This window comes from Chiloscyllium punctatum, chromosome 2, assembly GCF_047496795.1.
Source record: "Chiloscyllium punctatum isolate Juve2018m chromosome 2, sChiPun1.3, whole genome shotgun sequence".
Classification (NCBI taxonomy): domain Eukaryota; kingdom Metazoa; phylum Chordata; class Chondrichthyes; order Orectolobiformes; family Hemiscylliidae; genus Chiloscyllium; species Chiloscyllium punctatum.
In genome coordinates, this window is record NC_092740.1 from 87,396,103 (window position 1) to 87,421,685 (window position 25,583).

Sequence of the window (25,583 nt, forward strand, 5' to 3'; positions counted from 1 at the left end):
AAGGAGACATCCTAGAGAGGGTTTTTTTTTCCTTGGATTGCTTTATAAGTGAACAGAGTAAATAGTTGTGCATTTGGCTTCAGATAGAATGTACTGGAATGGATATTTTGTTTTGGCTTAGGGAAGCACTCAGCTTGAAGTAAGCCCTTTTTGATTGTACTTTAGAGTTTTTGCCTCAAATTCATTTTGGAAAATAATTGCACCCTTAAGTCTGGAGAGAGTTTGAATTGTTATTAAAAGATTACCGAGTGTAAGTAGGGTATTTCCAAACTTTTTGACCAGAAAGGTTTGGTTAAAAGCCTTAAACAGATTGTTTGAAACAGAAAAAGTCTAAGCTTGGTTATATAAAGAATTTGGGAAGAAGCTATCCTATTTTCAAGAGCATAAATTGAGGCATCAGTTAAATTGAGCCTTGTAGATGTGATAGAGAAGGGAATTCTCTCGAGTGTGAGTCCTGTGAAGAAGTATTTTTGGCATTAATGGGATCAAATTTTACTGTGTTTTAAAATATTTAAACTTGTGATACTGTTAATTTTTTTTTGCACAGTAAGCTTGCTGTTATTTGATAAAACCATGTCTGCAGCATTATGTGTTTGCTTCAGTGGAAAAAAGATAACCTCGTTAAAAACTAATGTTGTCTAAAAGCAAGATTTATCCTGGGATCTGACTTGTTCAATAATAACATCAGTTGGAATCATAACAGTATGTTGTATTTTCATAAAAAGCCTTATTTATTTTCCTTTGAACAGTATCTTAGCATCATGGAACTACTTGGATCAATTGATATGATGACACGAAATCTGCCATATAGAAAATATCGGCCAGATGTTCCCTGTCGCAACAATGCTAAGAAATGGTAAATATTTAAATTTTGCTGTTTTGGAAGGAAATACGGTTACTTGAAAGATCATGGTATAGAAAGTTTTTTAAAAATAATGCAGAAAGAACTGGACTCTGACAATGCTTATACATTGAAGTATTATATTCACTGAAGTGTGTAAGCCTAATATTATTGTCTAGATGGTATTGCAACTGAAGCAGTTCATGTTCAAACGCAGCAGGACCTGGATGCTGTCCGTGTTTGGACTGACAAGTGGTCAGTAACTTTGGCTCCTCACAAGTGCGAGGCCATAGTCCATCTCCAACAAGAGAGAACCTAATCATTGCACTTTGACATTCAGTTGCATTGTCGTTACTGATTCCCCCCCACAATCAACATTTTGGAAGATAACATTGACCAGAAACTGAACTACACATACCAGATAAATACAGCGACTACAACAGGAGGTCAGAGGTGATGAATCCTGCAGCGTAATCCATTTCCGGAGTACTCATCCACCATCTCCAGGGTAGAAGTTGGGAATGTAACAGAATGCTCCCAAATGCTTGAATGAGTGCAGCTCCAGTCACTTTCAAGAAGCTTGTCCAGGACAAAGATACCACATCATTAATCTTTCACTCAGCATCAATAATGTGTATCATCTCCAGGATGCACTGTAGAAATTCACAGCTTCTTCGCACCTTCCAAACCCAAGAGGACTACCATTTAGAATGACAAGAGCAGCAGATACCTGAGCACCACATCCTGCAAGTTCTCCACCAAGCCACTCACCATCCTGACTTGGAAGTCTGTTGCTGTTCTTGGGTCAAAATTATGGAAATCAGTTCCAGATGACTTTAGGTCTACTTACAGTAAACTGATTGCAGTGTTCCAAGAAGGCAATTCACCTCCAACTTTTTGAGGGCAATTAAGTATGAGCATTAAATGCTGGTATTGCCACCTTCATCTCGTGAATGAACTCCAAAAAAAGATAAAAGCATTCACCCTAAGAGTTGTTTAAAAAATGTCTCCTAGCAGTTCAATATTAGTTCCTAGTTGTGATCCATTGCAACATGTGGATAATTTCTATATTTATCATATCATCTATATTAAAACATATGCTGTACTGTCGAATGCAGTTTGAAAATTTAAATTTTTTACTCCTAAAGCAGTAACATCTAATTGGTCTCACACCGATTGCATTTTCATGTTTACATTCAAACTTTGCCATAGACTGTTTTGATGTTATTTCTGGATTTGTTAAAATTGACTTGATGGATCAAATTATATGGCATAATTACTGTGTTATCCCTGGAACAAAAAGGCTAGATTGCATTAGAATGATTATGTACAATGTTTTGGAATCGGGACATACATTTTGATATCATGCAGGACTCTCAGTACAGAACTACTTTTGTCCACTATAATTTTGTGGTAGCAAGATACAGTTTTGTACGTTGGAGCTAGTATGAGAAAATTCAGCAAATTTACCAAGCAGTTAATATCATGACATTATGCTGTGATTTGCTGTCCTAACATAAAGCATGTGTTGTTTTTATACTTCTTATTAACTATTAATACAAGCTTTGGTTATCTATTTGGAAAAGTTTTATAGCTATTGTTGTTTCTAATATACCAAGTAAAAGTTACAGGCATTATGGGTTTTGTATGAAGTGATGCATTACAATGAGAATATGTAGAGTCTGCCCTCAACGTTTGTTTAAGAAGTTAATACACGTTAGTGCATTGAACTGAGGTTTTAAGATATGTCTACTCTTTACTTTGGAAGTAAATGACATTTAAAAATGAGACTATCCATGCCCACACCAGCATTTCACTTTCATACTTAGCTTTTGCATTGATCCTTTATTTTTAGAGGCTTGTTTTTTGAGACTCCATTTGTATGCTGACATCTAGAGTTCTTCACAATACAGAATTAAAGCAATTGTCTACAAATGTTGACTTGTAATCTCTTTTTAAGTAGATGTTGTCATTCTTTTGCATAATCAGGTGGGCATATGCTATAAATGGCATATTGGAAGAGAAGATAAAGCCTGCACTTAATGCTTGGTCATGGAGGCACATTCGAAAGCACAGACAAACATTAAGGAATTACAGGAGCCTTTATAAATCAAGGATCAAAACTAAGAAACCAGATGAGGAACTTCTCAGTGCACTTGAGGTTGGTTAACAGTAAAACATTGTTAAAGATAACCTTTTACATTAAAAAATAACTGATGTTAATTTCGGAAGAGGTATGCCATGATATTTGATAAACTACATCAAAATGGCCAACTTAAATGGTTTTGAAGAAAAATTCTAGTTTTTAACTTGTCAAAGCACCAAACAAAAAGTCTAGGCCCTAAATAATTCTGTTTAAATACCTGCCTATCACTGTTCCCAGTACATGTCAAAATTTATATTATATGATTCTGTCTTTAAATGAATGAAAATGTCAACATTCTTTGTTGGTGGTGGCATTCTAATGGACCCAATCCTGTTCTCAACTAGTGTATTTGCACAAATGCACAAATACAGGACACCAGCCATTTTCTCCATTCTAGTCCATGATTGCATGCAGAATCATATAGTGTCGGAGAAACTCATTCAATTGCCTGTCCCAATTCTTTGAAAGAGTTGTTGTTATCATCGCACTGCCCTTTCCCTATAAATGCTTCGATGTATTTTTAATCATCCCCTCAAATACTTGTTCAGTTCTTTGTGAAATTGTTAGCTGATGCAAATACTGCACAAGTCGAAACTCAGAGTAAAACTTGGCTTGATAATTTATATGTTTGATATTTGCACTTGCCCAAAATGGTAGTTAAACACTGACCATATTCACAACAAATAAAAGAAAGCTCTATATACTTATATACAAAAATTGGTTGTTGGAGTTTTGCTGTTCGTCAGGAATATCCTTTTACAGATAATCCAAACGCACTTAAGTGTCATTCTTATATTAAGCCTGATTTCTTCCTTAGCTGAGTCTTTCTAATTTATTCCTGATGAAGGGCTTTTGCCCGAAACGTCGATTTCGCTGCTCCTTGGATGCTGCCTGAACTGCTGTGCCCTTCCAGCACCACTAATCCAGTATTTGGTTTCCAGCATCTGCAGTTATTGTTTTTACCTCCTTTCTAATTTGCTGTCTGTCAGACACTTTTCCAGTTCCGATGCCTGAAACCTCCACATAATTCAACTTTTTTTTTTCATTTCTAACTGACTCTTAGCTAATACCAGCCATGATGTATCAATTTCAGATTTTCCTTCTCCTAACTCTTAAATACTGGGTAGTCGCTTTTTGCATCTCATCCTGATGTGATCCTGCTCTGTGTGGCTTAAATCAAAATTTTAAATCATCCACTGTTGTATGTTCTTCTCCCAGAAAATTCTTAACAACTTTCAAAGCCTAATCTATGTAATATATTTTGGAATTTTTTTTTAAATGTCCACTGCCTCCCAATTACTTATTTCTTTATAGATTCACTGATAATTCGTAATTTCAATGAATACATTTTGTTGCCAATAGCTGGAAAGCTATAAGGGAAAAGTCAACTCCTAGAATGAATCTTGACTGTAAGATCATAATGAAACAAAAAAATTGAAGATGTTGACACAAATTGCCAAAGAAACTCAGCATGTCTGCCAGCATTAGTGTGGGTGGGGTGCGTTACCATTTCGGGTCCAGTGACGCTCCTTCAGAACTCTTTTGATGGATCATTAGTTAAATTTATGCCATTGCTAACTATATTGGTTAGTCGCTGAATATGTTTACACGAGGCTAATCATCTTCAACAAAAGAACATAGCTTATTTCACAAAAAGGGAAAGAGAAAAATCTACAACAGTTTCAAATGATTGATCATAAAGAGTTTCAACTATTTTCCAAGCATTATCCTTTACAGATACTTGATCCCAGTCAATTTTCATTCATTTCTTAACTCTCGATGTTTATTTGCCTGACTTCCTCCATTTCTGATAGCCTAGACACTTCCCATTTCTGATGACCTAAACTTCTCTTCTGTTCTGACAACTCGAAAACTTTTTTGCTCTGAGACTTCACAAATTGAAACTTTTCTGCTAAAGTGAAGCTGTTCTCCTGGGCTGAAGCCTGATTCTCTACTAAATTCAAAAGAAACAACCCTAATAAGCTGTTTTTCTGTAACTCGTAGAAGTTCAACTTTTTTAGCAAGTCGTCAAATTAACATCACAAGTATCCTGCTAGGAACAGATTTGAAGTCATACGCTTTCTTGGAAATTATGTTTCTAGTTTACTGCTCTCAATGACTTTCTGACTTCTACTAAACAAAACTAATCCTCAAAATTGAAGCCATATTTCTATTTTAACTTGAGAATCAAGATTTTAAAGTATGAATATATGTTGTGTATTGTCACAAGTGTAGTTGTTGTCTTCCATCATCCTTTTCAGGTAGTGTATTTCAAGTAACAGTAATTTGCTGAAAAAGCTATTCTCATTTTGCCCCAACTCTCCTCAGTTACATTTTCAAATTTGTTTTCTACTTGTTTTTTTGATTGTTTTGTTTTTCAGGAACTTGAAAAAGACCTTGATTTGTTCAACATTACACTTGCAAGACAGCAAGCAGAAGTAGAGGTATTTTGTTGAAGGTTTTTAAAATGTAAATTGACTTTGATAGCCAAGAGCATTTATTTTGTAATCCTGTTTATTCTGTTTATTTGCTCATTTACTTAATATAATATACTAAAATATTTAGTTTGCATTGCAAACTGTTTTAAATAATTAATATGGCTCGCCAACACGTGAACTCTGTTGTATGATGTAGCTGCATAAAAATCAAGCTTGAAACCCAAGGAAATAAAGACGATGTATTCTGTAAATGTTTCTTCTAGGTTATGAAAACAGGGCATAAAATTTACAGACCAGGTGCAAAAGTTGAAGATGAGAAAACTGGTGGATGGTTTGATTGGGTTTGGAATTGGGCAGGAACAAAAGAAGAGAAACCACAAGAATCCAAATCTGGTACAGGAAAATATTTTATTGCCCATCAAATCTGATATTTCATATGTAAATCAAATATAAAATTAGAAATTGCTGTTGGAAGATTTGAGAAAGATCTAATGGAGTCAGAGATGTACAGCATGGAAACAGAGCCTTTACTCCAACTCATCCACACCGACCAGATATGCCAAATTAACCTAGTCTAATATTTTCAGCATTTGCCCTAATCCTCTACACCCTTCCTATTCATATACCCATCCAGATGCATTTTTAAATGTTTTAATTATATCAACTTCCACCACTTCTTCTAGAAGCTCATTGCATACACACACCATCTTCTGTGTGGAAAAAGTTTCCCCTTAGATCCCATTTAAATCTTTCCCCTCTTGCCTTTAAACCTATGGTGTCTCATTTTGGGGAAAAGACCTTGGATATTAGCCTATCTATGCCCCTCATGATTTTATTAACTTCTGTAAGGTCACCCCTCAGCCTTCAATGCTTTAGGGAAAATAGTTTCAGCCTCTTCCTAAAGCTCAAACCCTCCCACCCTGGCAACATTCTTGTAACTCCTTACTGAACCCTTTGACATTTCACAACATCCTTCCTACAGCAGGGAGCCCAGAATTGCTTGCAGTATTCCTGTAGTGGCCCAATCAATGTCCTCTACAGCTGCAACATGATGTCCCAACTCCTATACTCAATGCAGTGACCAAACATAACCAAATGCTGCTTTCACTATCCTGTTTACCTGCGACTTTACTTTTAAGGAAATATGAAGCTAAACCCCAAGGTCTCTTTTTGTCCAGCAACATCCCCAGGATCTTACCATTAAGTGTATAAGTATATGAAACTCCTGTTTACTGACTTCCCACATGACAGCTATCTAGGTTCATAGGAAGGTGGGGATGACGCAAATGGACTCCACATTGCAAGAGCTGGAGTATCTGGGATTGAGTTGGGACATCTAGTTGCAGACGTTCTGATAAGTTTGCTGGGGTGGTGAGAGGCAAATGCGCATGACCATGAAATCTGCTCTTGATCATCTTGGACCACAGACCATGGGATTATTTCACTCCCTCCACCATGGATATATAGTGTGTACCATCCACAAAATTGAATGCAACAACTCAACAAGGCACCTTTATAAGAGTGCTTTCTGAACCTATCACCTGTAGCACATGGAAGAAACAAGAGTAGGAGATACGTGACCACACCACAACCTGCAAGTTTCCTTACAAGGCACACACCATAACACCATAAGAAACAGAAACTAGAATAAGCCTTTTGTCCGTTTTGAGCCTCCTCTGCTGTTCAATAGGATCATGGCTGATCTGACATTCCTCATGTTCACTTTCCTGCCCTTGTCCCATAATACTTAGAGTTTTGACCAATATAGACAATCCTCTGTATCACCTTTGTTATGTACTCAAGGTATCTGCCGCCACAGCTCGTTGTGGCAAGGAGTTTCAAAGACACTCAACTGCCTGAGAAGAAATTCCTCATTGTCTCAGTCTCAAATGGTGCCCTTTATTCTGAGACTATGCCCCCTGTCCTACACTCTCATGAGAGTCTCATCCTCTCAGCATTTATACTACCAAACCCTTAAGAATTTTATATTTCAGTGGGATCACCTCTCATTCTTCTTAACACCCAGTGAGTAGAGTCCCAACCTGCTTAATCTTTGCTCATAAGACAATCCTTCAATTCTGTGGATCAATCTGGTGAACCTTCTCTAAATTGCCTCAGATGAACTACTATCTCTTGTTAAATAAGGGAACCTAAACTGCTCACATTACTCCAGATGTAGCCTCACCAGCACTTTGATACAGTTAAACTAAGACTCCCGACTCTTAATCTTCAATCCCTTTGATATAAGAGCCTACGTTCATAGGAATGTAGGAACAGGAGTAACCCATTCCACTATTCACCTGAGATCATGGCTGATCTATGACCTACCTCCGTTTTGTGGCCCATATTCCTTTTAATACCTTGTTATGCCATAAAACCTTAGCAATGTCCTGACTTGGAACTGTACAATTGTTCCTTCACTGTTGCTGAGTCAAAATCATGAAATTCTCTCCCTAACAGCATTATGGTTGTCCTCTGACCACATGGACTGTGGCAGTTTAGAATACAGCTCACCTTCTGGAGGGCTATTAAGGCAGCATAAGAAATACTGGCCAAGCCAGTGACACCACATAACTGAATTTACAAAAGAAAGGATGTAATTCATGGATTCAACCCCTTTCACCTCCTTTCCTCTCCTTGTGTTTTAGAGGCGGCAAAAGTTAAATGGCAGCAAACCATCTGCTTAAATTACCCATTTTCCAACTCTCTGTTGAAATTGCTAATGGAGCAGTTGTGATTGTGATTTCATTGTTTTATCTTCTCACCCACCACCTCCCTAACTCCTCCTGATGTATACTCCTTTAGTGTGCCCTGTTTACCCTGAAAGGGAGATTAGCATAGAGATTTTTTTTGAATTAGGAAAATGTAAATTCACTGGTCGTTTCCTGATGTCCTGTACAAATACTGAAAGTACATTTATGTGAGAATGCTATTTGAATCTAGTTTTTAGCTATAATGCCCTACAGTTCAGTTGCCTTCAAAGCTGGAGAGGGTGTGGAAGGTTTGAGTTATAAAGAAAAGCTGGGATTTCTTTCACAATAGCGAGGAGGTTGAGAGGTGACCTGATTTAAAGAGGTGACCTTATAACATAATGAGAGGTGTAGATAGAGTTAACGGTAGTTGCCTTTTCTGTAGGAAGGAGGATTTCAAGACTAGGGGGCACATTTTTAAGGTGAGAGGAGAAAGATTTTAAAAAGACATGAGGGGCAAATTTTTCTTTTACACACAGAGTGGTTTGCGTGTGGAATGAACTTCATGAGGAAATGGTGGATGTGGGTACAATTAAAAATATTTAAGAGACATTTGGATAACCACTTGAATTGGAAAAGGTTTGGAGAAATATGAGCCAGGAGCAGGCAAGTGGACTAGTTTAGTTTGGGATTATGTTCAGCATGGACTGGCTGGACCAAAGGGTCTGTTTCCACGCTGTATGACTCTGACTGGACTCTGAACAATAATGACTTAGATGAGACACTAAACAACAACTTAATGTCCATTGCATTACATATTACAAGGAATATACTTTATGTGTGAGAGGAAAAGGTGAAGATGCTTTCGAGAGATAGTTATGAATTATTTTCCTTTACTCATTTGAATAAATATAGTTTGTCTGAGAATCATCCTTAGTGGCAAAGAACTAAAACCTGCAGAATCTCTGGAGGTGGACTGTAAGTTGTTCAATCTCTGTTTTTGCTGCAATATTGTGATCGCATTTAAACTAGTTTGCCTTTGCAAGTTTGTTTGCTTTCCTGTCACTGAACTAATTTATGTTAGTTTTTTTTAATCATAACACTACAAACTGGAATTAATCTAAAATTGCAGGAAATTTTTCACTGCAGTATAAATCTGAAATATTATATTTCCCCTCAAACATTTTCCATGTACCTGTGTGATTGCTCTGATGCCCTCTGCCATTTAAATGTTTCAGTCTTCTGATCTTATTTCCTTTTATCATGAGCAACTTTCTTTTCTACTCAGATGACTACAGGTTCTCTGTTTCTTCCTTGAATGAAAGCCCAACTAGTCCTGATCTGCCATTAAGCTACTTCACTTGACTGAACATGTGCTTCTTTCAACCAAATTCTCCACTCACTTCCAAATATAGAGCATTTGTGTAGAAAGCTGTATAGATCCAAAATGTGTTTGCTTTTATATGAGGTGTATGGAATGCTCTTTGTTTTTGTCCTTGTTCAATTCCTTCACTGGCAGCTTTGTTTGATTGCTTATTTGAGTTCTTGCAGCTTCCTGCTTTTGTTCTGAATTTGAAAAGAATCATTTGCTTAAGCTGAAAATCGTGCTTCCAATATACACCTCTCTCTTGCTTTAACATGGTCCATCTCTGACTTTTCTCTCTTCCTGATGTTTTTTATAACCCTAACACACACACACACATTTTGACTTCACTTGCTGCCATTTTGCTACCTTCGAGGATTCTCTTCCATTCTCTAAATCCATGGTGAATGCAAGTTGGAAAGGAATCACAGTGAATTTATTCTCCTGATCTTGTCATTCCCAAACTTCATGAAATCCTTGGAAAATAAATTAACTGACAGAAATGGCTTTTGAAAAGGGATGTCCTGAAATTGATTTAAAACTGAATCGTCAAATGATCCTTTTGTGTCCAAAGATACTTCTAGTTCTTAGATTAACTTCAGTTAATTGTGCTCCAATATGTTGACCATTATCTAAAAATCCAAAAGCTTTTTCTGAAATTAGGTTCAGTTATGAAGAGTGACCCATGACAACTGAAATGTTATTGATGATTGACTAATAGAGATGAATTTTCCCACTTTGACCTTCATGAAGTTGTCAGAATTGAAGTAGTAAAGGGGGCAAACCTTGTATGTCCCAGTATGAGCCAGAATGATTGCTTGAATTTTTTTTTGTTTCTACTCACTAATCTTGTGTTTTCCAGATCATTAGTGGAAAAGCTGGAATTGTCTCTCAGATATTTTTGCAGACCTTTTCAGCGATTCTTTTAAGAGCTTTCATACTTTAAGAGCTTTCAAGTTAGCCCCACTGGAATGAAGAATAAGCTTTTTATTTATTAGAACAGATTGACTAAGCTAGAATAATTAGCAAGAATTTTAAAGTAATTTTCTGTTCCAACTTCGACCTCAGGTGCTGAAGTAATCTTCCTGCCCCTTTGAAAAGGAGCACAGTATTACATCTCACACTTTGCTGTACCTGTATGATTGGCTTGAATCAGTGTGGCACTTTTTATATTTTTAGAAGCTTCATCTGTAGCAGGCTAATAGAACTGATAAGTCAGTTAAGCTATTCATTCTTTTTGGTCTGAAACAATTTTTAATTAAGATGTAGAAAGCTACTTTTCCTAACTTGGAAATGTGCTTATTTTTAGGAATTGATTTATTGATGACGCCTGAAGAAAAAGCTAAACTCTATGCAGCAATTGGATATAGTGAAGCTGTGGTGGATCCAACAATGCCTAAAAGAGTAGGTTTTATAAAATTACTCATTCACATTGTTCCTGCATCATCATTTGGTATAGTATGGTCAATGAAACTAAGAGATGCTGTTATGCAAATGCAACAACTTTTTGTTTGAACTGAGACCTTATAAACCAGCACTCTTGATAAACCACCAAACATTATGTACCTGAAATATTGGAGGTTACTGTGTTATCATGATCTCTTTAATGTTGTGTAATCAGTTGAGGATGCAAGTGAGAATGCTGTCTGCTAGTGGTTTTTATTGAGGGGAAAGATGCATGATAATTTTATTCATGCTGTAAATAAAGTATAACTGATGTATATACAGTCTGCATTTCATTTCTATTATTTTGTGTTGTTTTCACATTAATTTTAAATTTAATATTAATTAAATATTCTGATCAACCAGAATATTTGATGAACTAATACACTCCTGGTCCCGTAGTTGCTAGTTAATAAGATGTTTGCTGTATTTTATTCCATAACCATTGTAAATGTAACTTTTCAGGCAAGTTGATTTGCCTTGTTTTTGCTTGATTATTTCACTGTTTTTTGATGTGAATAGTTGATCTCCCATGATGTTACCAACAGGATAGAGAGAAAATCTTAGTTATTTTATCTTCCTCTTTTCATCTTGTTCAGTAAAAAGTTGTTTCCCTTTTGGGCTCATTCCTTCAGTAGTTATAGAGTCATAGAGTTGTACTGCATGGAAACAGACCCTTTGGTCCAACGCGTCTATGCCGACCAAATATCCTAAATTAATCTAGTCCCATTTGCCAACACTAGGCCCATATTCTTCTAAACCCTTAATCTTCTTGTACCCATCCAGATGCCTTTAAATGTTGTAATTGTGCCAGTCTCAGCCACTACCTCTGGCAGCTCATTTCATATAAGCACCACACTTTGTGTGAAAATGTTGTCCCTCAGGTCCCTTTTAAATTTTTCCCCTCTCACCCTAAACCAATGCCCTCTAGTTCTGGATTCCCGCTCGCCCCACCCAAAAAAATCCAGGGAAAAGACCTTGTCTATTTACCATATACATGCCCTTCTTGATTTTTAAACCTTTAAGGTCACTCCTCAGCCTCCGATCCTCCAGCAAAAAGAGCCCCAGCCTATCCAGCCTCTCTCTCTAGCTGAAACCAGGATTTGGTTTAGTTCAGTTGACTGGATGTTGGTTTACATAGCAGTGTGATACCAACAGTGTGGGTTCAATTCCTATCTTTGGTTTGAGGTTACCATTTAGTATTCTCCTTCTCAACCTCTTCCCTCGCCTGAGGTCTGGTGGCCCTCAGATTAAATCACCACCAGTTGCTTCTGTCTAATGAGAGAGCACCCCCTCTGATCTGACAAGACTATGGTGACACAGCAAGATAGCTGAAACTCTCCAACCCTGGCAACTTGTTTATAAATCTTTTTTGAACCCTTACAAGTTTCATAACATCCTTCCTATAGAAGGGAGAGCAGGGTTGCACATGATATTCCAAAAGTGGTCAAACCAATGTCCTATACAGATGCAAAATGACCTGACCAATAAAAGAAAGCATATTAAATATCTTCTTCACTATCCTATCTGCCTGCGACTCCACTTTCAAGGAACTATGAACCTGCACTCTAAGGTCCCTTTTTGTTCAGCAACACTCCCAGGATCTTACCGTAAAGTGTACAAGACTTGGCTTGATTTGCCTTTCCAAAATACAGCACCTCACATTTACCTACATTAAATTCCATCTGCCACCCATTAGTCTATCTGATCAAGGTAGTACTGAGATAACCTTCGTTGTCCACTACATCTCAAATTTTGGTGTCATCTGCTAAGTTACTAACCGTACCTCCTATGTTCATGTCACAGGAAGGGTTTAGAGGGATGTGAGCTAAATGCTGGCAAATGGGATTAGATCAGTTTAGGATAGCTGGTTGGCATACTAGAGTTGGACAAAAGGGTTGGTTTCTTTGCTGTATGACTTTGACTCTGTTATATCAAGAAACAGCTGAAGACATTGGAAGTTGTAAAGACTAGGGCTTTTAACTGGAATTGGTTTAGCTCAGTTGGCTGGATTGTTGTTTTGTAGAGCACTGTGATGGCAACAGCATGGGTTCAATTCCCGTTACCGGTTTGAGGTCACCATGAAGGACTGTCCTTCTCAATCTCTTCCCTCACCTGATGTCTGGTGACCCTCAGGTTAAATCGCCACCGTCGATTCAGTCTCTGAGAGAACAGCTGCTGTGATCTGTAAAACTATGGCGGCACAGCAACAAAGACAGGGCCTAACAATACTCTGGCAACATATTCTGAAGACTTGAGCTCAGAACTAGCCATATCCTAGCTAAGTTATTCCAGTATAGTTAACATCTGAAGCAATGTGATTGATTTGAAACCCCACCTTTGAAATTTGCTCCCTTCAACACACAGTGGCACCAGTGTGTACCATTTATAAGACATACTATAATAACTCACCAAGACTGTTCTGACATTGTCTTTGAAACCCATTACTACTACTGTCTAGAAGCATAAAGGCAGCAGATGCATGGGAACACCATCAACTGCAAGTTGGCCTTTAAACCATTATCCTAACTTGGAACTCTGTTGCCATTCGTTATTTGTCACTGGGTCCAACTCTTAGAACTTACTTGCAAACTAAATTATGGGTATCACTGCACCCCACGGATTGCTGTGGTTAAAAGGCAGTTCACCACGATCTTCACCAGAACTAATGGAGATGGGCAATAAATGCGAGTGCTGCCCATGTCTTATGAATGAATAGAAAATGTACATTTGCCCCCAATTTAAATGAAAATGCTCATTGTTATTGCTGCTGACTTCTAAATGGAATGTAAAATTTATTTGCATGGTACAGTACTTAGTATTGTACTTAGTATTGTTCTTGATCTAATTGTATAGTATGAAGCAGTAAAACTTTCCGTGAAGCTTGTTAGCATGTCCGTTTCCATTCGAGAAGAAGAAGACCAGCCAGAGATCATGAAATTTGCTGTGATTGACTTGAGCATGATGATGATCCAGAGACCAGGAGCACAAGCAATAAAGTATGTTTTTATGACTCTAGTAACATATTAATGTAAATGACATTAATTTTCTCCTTGGGCTATGACTGAAATTGTGATTGCATGTAGAATACTAAAAGTTAAATTTAACAGCATATTTGTTTTGGTAACTATGTACAATTAATTCTTTTAGAAATTTTATCTTGTTGTCTTTTAGGAATTTTAATGTAAAGGGAGATTACTAACCACTTGTAGGAATCTTTGACAATGGTCATCGCTGATTTCTTAAACCCATCCATCATGGCTGATTAACCAGGAACTCTATTTAACAAGCAAACTTCCATTCATCTGTTGCTCTATTCACATTATCCTTATTACCTCCCAAACTCCTCACGGTTAGAATTAAAATCATGCACCCATTTACAAATTTGTCTGTGATCTCACTCTGTCCTTTCAAAATTTCTTTTAAGTCTCTAAGTAGCAATTGTCTAGCAACTTGATTGTTTTGATTTTGTGCAAATCTCCCAGTTTCCCTCCTTTTCTCTGAAGCTATTGTGTTAGTTACCCCACCCATCTCATCTCTTCAGTGAACACTATTCTCGTTCCATAACCTGACTGCTGCCAAATGGCAATTTTTAAAAAATTGTTCATCGTATCTGTGCACCGTCGACAAGGTCAGCATTTATTGCCCATCCCTATTTGCTTTTGATGATCGTGAGCCATTTGAACCATTGGAGTTCCTGATTTCCAAAAACACACACATGTGGTTCCAAAGGTGGTTCTAGGCTTTTGCCTCGTTGATGATGAAGGCATAGCAGTCAGGATGTTATATGGCTTGTAAGGGAACTTGCTGCTCAAAATGTTCCACATGCTTATGCTCTTAGGTGGTAAAGGTTACGGGCTTGTCAAAGATGTACTTAAAGGGAGCTTGCCAAGTTGATGTAGTACATCTTGCAAGTAAAAAAAAACACTGCCACAATTTTTTTTTGGTGCAGGGAGTAAACGAATTAACTGGTGAACTGCTGATAAATGGAGATGCTATATTCTGAATGGTGTCAATCTGCTTGAGTGTTATTGGAGTTGCTGCTATCCAGATAAGTGGAGAGTATTCTTTCACAGTATGAATTGTGTTGTAGGTGGTGGCAAGCTTTGGGGAATCAGGAGATTAATTACCACAGAACTCCCAAATTTTAACCCTGCTCTTCTAGCCAGTGTTTGAACAATTTGGTTTACAGTGGTAGATAAACAGTAGTGAATCTTCGACATGAAAAGGCTCTTGTCTTCAAAAGATGTGGTTTCCTGCATGATAGCAATCAGGTGTAAGTCACATCAGCTAGTAAGACATTGTTCCTAAGACCTGGATATAGTATTTGACCACTTCAAGATCAAGACCTATTCACCTGATTTCTTGCCCAGTGATTTTGGAGCTCAGTACAGTCACCAGTGTTAACTCTTTCACAATAATTACCTGAAAACAATATTTCAGTTACCAGAGGTCACAGATATAAGGTTATTGGTAGAAACAGTGAAGAGTTCATGAGGAAAATATTTTTCATCCAGAGAAAGGTGAATGTCTGAAATTTGTTACTGCAGTTTGGTGGTAGAGGCAAAAAATACTCAACTTGTTTAAAAAGGATTTGCAAATTAACTTGCTTCAGGTGCACACTCAAGGCTGTGGATAATGTATTGGCAAATAGGCTGAGAATTGGCAGCTGCTTTATCCACACAGGACAAATATGAAATGCTGAATTGCCACTTGCTATCACATACCTTAATGGTCCTAACATCTATCCAAGTTTTTTCCCCCCAAAGTTAACATTTATTACATTCATGTATGTAATTACATGTATTACTGTCCTACCTGATGAAGAAGCAGCACTTCGAAAGCTAGTGCTTCTAAATAAACCTGTTGGACTATAACCTGGTGTTGTGTTAATTTTAACATCTTCTCCCAGGCAATTCTTTATCTTCAAAGTCCTGTCTGCTATTGCAGTTTGTTCTGCAGATGGTTTTGCTGTCCGCATGACTTTAGTTAAATTCTGCAGTGAGCTCAAGTGGAACATACTGTTCATTCTTGTCCATTTTTCGTACTACTTGCAATTGTTGCTGTCATCCAAAGGTCTTTTGTGGTGATAAGAATAGAAAGCATTTCCACAATACTGTATAGTTGCAGATTTTGTTTTTATTGACTGTGTAACACAGGTTTTATTTGCGTCAACATAGATAATGCCATTGGGTTTTCTTTTTGAGTACTGCCTTGAGTTTAGGAAGCCCGACGAACTCAAGTATGGGTTGCCCTTTCCCCAGTTGGCTGACAACAACTTGTTGTTAGATCAGTTCTCTCAACTACTTCTCTTTGAATAATCTTTGCAAAATGCTGTTTCTCTTGACCTGTTCGCTGCCTTTTCGAGCAAGTTGTAAACCCAACCTATTTGTCTGTCTGCATGTCCTTGTGTATGTGTACATTAGGGGCGTTTGTAAGGGGATTAGAGCTTTATCCATTTGTGTTATACATTGACTGTTCATAATTGTTTACCTGTAGGAAGAGTCTGTATTTATTTCTAATTCATAGTAAATCTTGTTCAATACAGACACCTGGTCCATGCTTTCTGTCAACTTGGTCTAAATCGATAGGTAAATTTGGAAATTTTGAGTACTTTGAAATCTTTAACTTTTGTAGCATATCTTGGAAGTGGCAGGCTTGATTTCAAACATGCCAGCTAAGTGAAGTATGACAATTAGGGAGCCATTGCCCCAAAAGATACTTGGGGGTACTTTGTCCATTGGGCCATGAACCTCATGGTTATTACTAGTTCCTGGCCACGTTGTGTCATTGCTGTCTTTCTGGGGCATGTAGCACCACTCCTGTCTGCTGCTGTATTCACGGTCTGCCTGGACTACTGCTAGGTGGTACTGCTCTTTGTGCTGGCTGCATGCTCAGATGCAATTCATGCATTCTTCCAACAGCTGTGGGCTGCAGCCTCCTCTGTGGGCCCTACTATTTTGGCCATTGCCTCAGGTGTTACGGGTATGCTGCCAAGTTCCAAAGTTATCAGCATTTCAAAGGCCAGGGAAAGAAAGGGAGCTGGTGAGTTCACAAGTGGTTTCAATGAGATGGATAGCTGCATGTCCAGAATGTTCTGGAGGAGGTGGTGGCCTGTTGGGAAAGAGGAAAGATCCCGTCAGGCTGTGGCGTGTGTGGGGGCAGGCGGCAGCTGCTTTGGGCACAGTGCTGCAGTGAGGCATTGAGCAAAGCTACAAAGAGGAATGCTTAGAACAGCCTCAAGTCTTGAGAGAAGAGGAATTTGAGCCAAAATGATGCCAACTGAATCACTTACTGTTCTGCTGTTCACGTAATTACACATTTCTCCTCGCTTTATGAGGTTTTGGAAAGAATAATTTAAACCAGTGCTAAAGTAAAACAGCACTAAACTGGATGATTGGACTGACTCTACATGCACAAAGTTAGTGTTTCTTTTGGTCATACATGCTGCTGAGCCTCTTTATTTTTTATTCCACAGTGCTGATACTGACTCTTAATGCCTGCTTTATGCCAACATTTTGTATTTATTGTTATGTGTCTTTCAAGTTTTATAACTTATAAAATTGAGATATTATAAGTTGTTCTAGAGGTTGTCCTTCTCTCAGGTTTCTCTGTGATTCTTTCTCATTTTGGCTTCAAGCACAGTCTGAATAGCTTTCTGCAAAGTCTAATCTTCTGTTAAGAAGTCTAAATCTAACAGACTCATGAAAAATTTCAGCAGCCAATCTTTTGGATTTGCATCTTTTGAATTCTGATTTAAAAATTTAGTTTTCCACTAGTCTCAAGAGATTTTTTAGTGAAATTATGATTTCTCTGGATGTTGAACTCGTCTGTTAAATTTTGCCCTTTGAGAAGTTTTATTTATTCAGATTAAAGTAATTGTCAAAATCTCAGAACTTATTCAAAAGTATGAGTTTTATGTTTTGATAATTTTATAACTTACTCTTGATCACTGTTACAAAACAAAATAAAAAATGCGAGAGAAACTCAGCAGGCCTGGCAGAATCAATGGAGAGACAAAATGTTAATAATGTTTTGAGTCCAGTGTCTCTTAAGAACTGAATGCATCTAGGAAAAACTGGTATTTATGCTGTTGATGAGGTGGGGGGGGGGGCGGGGGGGGGGGCGGTGGTGGTGGGTGGTGGGTGGTGGGGGTGGCATGAGTGGATAGGTGGAGCCCATAGTTTTGGGGTGGGGGGGTGGGGAAGAGAGGGGGAAAACATTAGGCAGATAAAGAGATTGTTGATAGTAACCAGGGAAGAATCATAGACTCATCAAATTTATGGTACAGTAGGAGTCTATTCAACCCATATTGTCTGTACCAGCTCCCAAGCAATCTGTCCCACTATCTTTGTAGTCCTCTAACTTCATCCCTTTCAAATATATATGCTGCTTTCCTTGGAAACCACTCTTCCAGGCAGCACATTCCCAATCCCATCAATTTTGAGTAAATAAGTTTCTCCTTGTCTCAGCTCTTTTGCTGACAATCTTAAAGTTGTGAAACCTAATTACTGACATACTACTGAAAATAGAACATTTTTCTTTACCCTGTCAAAATGTTCATAATTTTGAACTTCCCAGTAAGTTCACCTATTAATCATCTCTTTTCCTAGGATAACAAACCCAATCTCTCTAATCTTTCCTTGTATCTAAAATCTTTCATTCGTGGTATTATTCTAGTAAACCTCTTTTGAATTCTGTCCAGGACTTTAACATCTTTCCTTAAATAAGGTGCCCAGAACTGAACACATTCCTCCAGATATCGTCTGACCAATAATTTGTGGAAGTGTAGCATCACTTCATATTCTGTGCCTCCACTTAGAAACCCAAGGATCCTATAAGCCTATTGTTTCAACTTGCCTGGCCTCCTGCAGAGAATCATGCACATGAACTCAAGATCTCTCTGCTTCTATACTTACCTCAAAATTGTACCATTTGAGTCAGTATTGTCTTTCCATGTTTCTTCTACCAAAATGCATTACCTCACATTTCTAATCATTGTATTTCATCTGCAAACTGTCTGCCCATTTGGCTAACTTGTCAATGTCTCTCTGAAGTCAATCACCATCTTCCTCACAATTCACTATTCTCTCACTTAGTATCAGCTGCAAATTTAGAGATTTTGTCCTCAACACCCATCTCCAAGTCATGTATATAAATCAGAAAAAGCAAGGGTCTCAATACACCACTTCCAATCTGAGATATGCCCAGCTATACCTACTGTTTGTTTCCTATCCTTTAGCGAACTTCTAATCTTTGCTATCAAGGGTTTATCAACTCCAAACATTTTTAATTTGTTCACCAACCTGCCATGAGGCAATGTATTAAATGCTTTCTGACAGTCCAAATGTACAACATTCACAACACTTTCCTCATCTATTCTATGTGTCACCTCGTTGAATCGTTTGTCAGACATGACCTGCTCTTGACAAAAACATGTTGACTGCCTAGTATTAATGTATTTTTCTGTTTGTGTATATTTTACTTATCCTGTATTATGTCTTCCAACAGTTTTCCATGACTGATGTCAGACTGACATGGTTTCCTGGGTTATCCTTTGTCCCTTTCTTAAACAATGGTGTCACATTTACAATACTCCAGTTCCCCAGGACGACTCATGTTCAGAGAAGCCTTGAAAATGTCTGTTAACAACTCCACGATTTGCTTCCCGAACACGCTCAGCAATCTAGGATACATTACTTCAGGGTCTGGCGACTTCTGTATCTGGAGTGCTGCCAGCCTGTCTAGCACTTGTGGGTGGCACAGTGGTTAGTCCAAAAATGTGCAGATTAGGTGAATTGGCCATGCTAAATTGCCCGTAGTGTTAGGTGTAGGGGAATGGGTGAATAGCTCTTCGGAGGGTCGGTGTGGACTTGTTGGGAAGGTCCGAAGGGCCTGTTTCCACACTGTAAGTAATCTAATCTAAAGTCCCATTCACCTCTCCTTTATCAATCACTACAGTGCCTGTGTTTTTAACTAGGTCATTGTCACCACCTTCTGATTTGGTGAAGCCAAAAGTGAAATATTTAGTATCTCTGCCGTATCCCTTGCTTTAGTGAGCAGCTTTCCCTGCTTGAACCATCATCTCCCAGACCATGCAGAATCTCATCAGCTCAGGAGATCTCCCACCCACAGCTTCTAACCTCATAGTCCGGAAACCCTACACTGCCCGGTTCTACCTCCTTCCCAAGATCCACAAGCTTGACCACCCTGGCCAACCCATTGTCTCAGTATGCTCCTGCCCCACTGAACTCATCTCTACCTACCTCGACACTGTCCGATTCCCCCAGTCCAGGAACTCCCCACATACATTCGAGACACCACCCATGCCCTCCACCTCCTCCAAGACTTTCGTTTCCCAGGCCCCCAACGTCTCATCTTCACCATGGGTATCCAATCCCTCTACACCTCCATCCTTCATGACCAGGGCCTCCAAGCTCTCCGTTTCTTCCTCTCCCGACATCCCCAACAGTACCCTTCCACCGACACTCTTATTTGTTTGGCCGAACTGGTCCTCACCCTTAACAATTTCTCCTTTGAATCCTCCCACTTCCTCCAGACCAAAGGGGTAGCCATGGGCACCCATATGGGCCCCAGCTATGCCTGTCTCTTTGTTGGCTACGTGGAACAGTTCATCTTCCGTAGTTACACCGGCATCACTCTCCACCTCTTCCTCGGCTACATTGATACTGAATCGGTGCCACCTCGTGCTCCCGTGAGGAGGTTGGGCAAATCATCAACTTCACCAACACATTCCAACCTGACCTTAACTTTACCTGGACCATCTCTGACACCTCCCTCCCCTTCCTGGACCTCTTCATCTCCATTAATGATGACCGACTTGACACTGACATTTTTTACAAACCCACCAACACCCACAGCTACCTGGATTACATCTCTTCCCACCCTACCTCCTGCAAAAATGCCATCCCGTATTCCCAATTCCTCCTCCTCCACCGTATCTGCTCCCAGGAGGACCAATTCCACCACAGAACACACCAGGTGGCCTCATTTTTTTAGAGACTGCAATTTCCCTTCCCACATGGTTAAAGATGCCCTCCAACGCATCTCGTCCACATCCCACACCTCCGTCCTCAGACCCCACCCCTCCAACCGTAACAAGGACAGAACCCCCCCTGGTGCTCACATTCCACCCTACCAACCTTCGCATAAACCAAATCATCCGACGACATTTCCTCCACCTCCATATGGACCCCACCACCACGGATATATTTCCCTCCCCACCCCTTTCCGCCTTCTGCAAAGACCGTTCCTCCTGTGACTACCTGGTCAGATCCACACCCCCCAACAACCCACCCTCCCGTCCTGGCACCTTCCCCTGCCACTGCAGGAATTGCAAAACCTGCGCTCACACCTCCTCCCTCACCTCCATCCAAGGCCCTAAAGGAACCTTCCACATCCATCAAAGTTTTACCTGCACATCCACCAATATCATTTATTGTATCCATTGCTCCCGATGCGGTCTCCTCTACATTGGGGAGACTGGACACCTCCTAGCAGAACGCTTTAGCGAACATCTCTGGGACACCCACACCAATCAACCACACCACCCTATGGCCCAACATTTCAACCCTCTCCCCCACCTCCTTCACCGCCACTCCCTCACCACTCGACGCTTGGAGGAAGAACGCCTCATCTTCCGCCTCGCAACACTTCAACCCAGGGCGTCAATGTGGACTTCACCAGTTTCCTCATTTCCCCTTCCCCCACCTCACCCCAGTTCCAAACTTCCAGCTCAGCACCGTCCCCATGACCTGTCCTTCCTGCCTATCTTCCTTTCCACCTATCCACTCCACCCTCCTCCCTGACCTATCATCTTCATCCCCACCCCCACTCACCTATTGTATTCTACGCTACTTTCTCCCCACCCCCACCCTCCTCTCATTTATTTCTCCACCCTTCAGGCATTCTGCCTGTATTCCTGATGAAGGGCTTTTGCCCGAAACGTCGATTTCCCTGCTCCTCGGATGCAGCCTGAACTGCTGTGCTTTTCCAGCACCACTCTGATCCAGAATCTGGTTTCCAGCCTCTGCAGCCATTGTTTTTACTTTGTTCCTTATGGGCCCCACTCTATCTTTCAGTAATCTTTTACAATTACTATGTTTGAAGAGCGTTTTCTATGATTTGTTTTAGCGTAGCCTAGCATCCTTTCCTCATGCTTCCTCTTAGCCGCCTTTATTTCAGCCTTAGCCTGCATTCTGCATTTGAGATACTCTTCCTAATTTCTATTGTTATTCTGATAAGCCTCTTTTTTTCTTCATTTTCTCATCAACATCCCTAGTCATCCAGGATACTCTAGCCTTAGATATCCTGTATTTATTTCTCATGGGTGTGTCCATAATTTGCACCCTGTTCATCTCCTTTTTGAAACTGTCCCCTTTCTCAGCCACTGTTTTATTCATCAACAACAAAAGCAGAAATTGCTGGAAGAGCACAGCAGGTCTGGGAGTATCTGTGAAGAGAAATCAGAGTTAACATTTCGGGTCCGGTGATCCTTCCTCAGAACTGGGTGCAGCTCTGAGCCAGCATGTACTATTGCATCTCCAGTACTATTGCATCATTTCTCCCCTTCTGTGTCCCACGCTCTACCTTTTGGCCAGTCTTCCCAAGGGTAATAGAAATCACCAACTATCACAACCCCACTTGTCCTGCAGAATTTTATAATCTGCCTACAAATCTTCTACTTCCCACTATTTGGAGATCTGTAATAAATACCCAACAAGGTCACTGCTCCCTTATTGTTCCTCAACTCCAAGCATAAATTCTAATTCAGGAACTAGATCTTGTTCAAAGGCAATGGCACTATATTTTTGACTAAGACTGCTACGTGATCTCCCCTTTTATTATCCTGTTTCAACTAAAATGCATAAAACCTGGAATGTTAAGTATCTAGCCCTTTTCTGGTTTAAGCTATGTTTCTGTTATTGCTACTATTTCATATCCCCTTCAGAGCAATTTCTGTTTCCAGTTTCCCAATTTAGTTCACTATACTCTGTGTATTTGCATAAAAATAATTTAAAATAACATTAAAAGAAAACCCAGCCCATATCTCATTCTTGCCCAATGGAAAGCAATCATCTTCTTTGTTCACTGTTAACACTCAAGCCTTCCTTCACTTCCTTTTCCCCATTAACTATCTTCTCTCTGCCCTCTCGAGTACTTCTCAAACTAGGCTATTTTGTCAACCCACCTTCTCTGCCTTCCAAGTTTAAATCCACTCCCACTACACTCTTCACACAAGGTAAGAGTTCATGTTCTGCTCAGCTGAAGCCCATCTCTTCTGAATAGCTTTCTCCTTTCCTAAAAATTATCCCAGTGTCCCCAAAAATCTAACCCCTCCCTTGTACACCACCACTCAAGTGGTGTTTACCTCCCTGATTTGCCCTTGCCCAAATAGTGAAGCTTGTGGTATAGGTGGTATTTCTGAGTTTACTGCTCTGGAGTTCCTGCATTTCAACCTACTCCCTAACTCCTGAAACTGATCCTGCAAAACCTCCAACCTACCCCATTCTATGTTGTTGGTTCCCAAATGAATCACGAACCATATCTACTGGTTGTTCACCCTGTCTTTCCAGAATTTATCCATTTGTTCGTTACGTCCTGTACCCTTGCACTGAGAGGATCAAACCATGCTGGACTTATGATCTCAGCTGCAAACTAGTCTGTCTATCTTTTGAACAATTGAGTCACCTATAACTTCTACCTTGCTGATCTGTCTACCAACCTCTTCCCCCTTCAGAGTAACCTTAGGTAATATGGTGCTGTGGTTTTCCATTGAGTTATCCATCATTGAGTCAGTTATGAGGATCACTCATAGGCAGCTTGAAGGAATTTTGGGTTTTTTGAATCTGCCATCTTTTTTACTTTCAGCAAATGGTCGTCCATTCACCTGCCATCTCTGTGTTCCTCTTTGCTTGCCTCTTGTGCGTGAATCATGTGACTGACCAGGAATCTTTCCTCCTCTTGTACAGAAGCTCGATGATGCACATTATCACCTATGTGTGGGTGAAAATGATTTGGCAGTGTTGAAAGCAATCTATGTCATAGCGGATCTGAAGTTTGTGGGTGGTAAAAACATGGAAGGAAGTATTCAAGCTCTGTTGAATTCACAATCAGGTCCTGAAGGTTGCGAAGTCCCTAAGTGGAAGATCATTCAGCTTGTGCTAAGCCTTGCTGGAGCACTCCAGAAGGCCTGAGACAGAAAAGTGGCATGGGAGCATGATGTGTTGAAGTGGCTGGCAGCTTGGCGTCATTTTTACAAAGAGAACATAGGAACTCCACAATGCAGTCACCCAGTCTATATTTTGTCTCCCCAGTATAGAAACGACTGTATTGTCAGCAATAGATACAGTAGACTAGATTTAGTGAAGGTCAGGTAAATTGTTCCTTCAGTTGGAAGATGTGTCTGGTGTCTTTGGTAATGCGATGGGAGCAAGTAAACAGACAAATGTTGCACTCTGTGATCCCAAAAGAATGGGGAGGTATGAGAGATGTTGGGAGTGGAGGAGAAATGGACCGAGAGGCAATGGTCCCTGCGGAGGACTAACCAGTGAGGGGTGATGGCATGCCGTTGGAGATGGTAGAAACAGTGGCTTATGATCCTTTGGATGAGGAGACTGGTCGAGTGGAAAATGAGAACCATGTGGGAGGAAGAGAATGGAGAGGACAGATCTGCAGAAAATGTATTGGACATTGTGAAGTGTTCTGTCAACTATGGTACCTAGGAATCATTGGTTGAGAAAAAGGCTGGATACCTCTGAGACTCCCTTGCAGCTGGTGACATCATCAGAACAAATACAATGGTGATGGCGAAATTAGGGTCGTCAAGGGAAAAGACCAAGCAACAATGGAAGTCAGTGGTTTTATAAAGGAGATCGAAGGCCGTCCTATTCCCTAAAATTAAAACCAACGTCAAGGAAGGAAGAAATTAGATAGACCAGGTAAAGGTGAGAGCAGGTTGGAAATTGGAATCAAAATTGTAAGGTTTTTTAAAATTCTGAGCAAGAGCGCGAAGAAGCCCCAGTGGTGTCATTGATGTACTAGAGAAAGATTGGAACAAGAAGTGTTCCACGCATCCCACTAAGAGACTGGCATAACTGGGGTCTGTGTGGGTACCCATAGATATACCTTTGACACATATGATCTCAGCTGATAGAGTCATAGTCATAGAGATGTACAGCATGGAAACAGACCCTTCGGTCCAACCCGTCCATGCCGCCCAGATATCCCAACTCAATCTCGTCCCACCTGCCAGCACCCGGCCCATATCCCTCTAAACCCTTCCTATTCATGTACCCATCCAAATGCCTCTTAAATGTTGCAATTGTACCAGCCTCCACTACATCCTCTGGCAGCTCATTCCATACACGTACCACCCTTTGTGTGAAAACGTTGCCCCTTAGGTCTCTTTTATATCTTACCCCTCTCACCCTAAACCTATGCCCTCTAGTTCTGGATTCCCCAACCCCAGGGAAAAGACTTTGCCTATTTATCCTACCCATGCCCTTCATAATTTTGTAAACCTCTATAAGGTCACCCCTCAGCCTCCGACGCTCCAGGGAAAACAGCCCCAGCCTGTTCAGCCTCTCCCTGTAGCTCAGATCCTCAAACCCTGGCAACAGCCTTGTAAATCTTTTCTGAA

At 40.0% G+C, this 25,583-nt stretch overlaps 1 protein-coding gene across 2 annotated transcripts in view; it reads left to right on the plus strand.

Annotated features, from left to right (window-relative positions):
* Nucleotides 1-25,583, plus strand: part of vps13a (vacuolar protein sorting 13 homolog A) — a 419,442-nt gene that overhangs the window by 99,582 nt on the left and 294,277 nt on the right. For both annotated transcript variants that reach the window (XM_072585252.1, XM_072585262.1), the window contains exons 12-17: nucleotides 750-856; nucleotides 2,831-3,002; nucleotides 5,369-5,431; nucleotides 5,689-5,818; nucleotides 10,788-10,882; nucleotides 13,778-13,920. In XM_072585252.1, coding sequence (XP_072441353.1) covers nucleotides 750-856; nucleotides 2,831-3,002; nucleotides 5,369-5,431; nucleotides 5,689-5,818; nucleotides 10,788-10,882; nucleotides 13,778-13,920 — 710 coding nt within the window. The remainder of the gene's footprint in view (nucleotides 1-749; nucleotides 857-2,830; nucleotides 3,003-5,368; nucleotides 5,432-5,688; nucleotides 5,819-10,787; nucleotides 10,883-13,777; nucleotides 13,921-25,583) is intronic.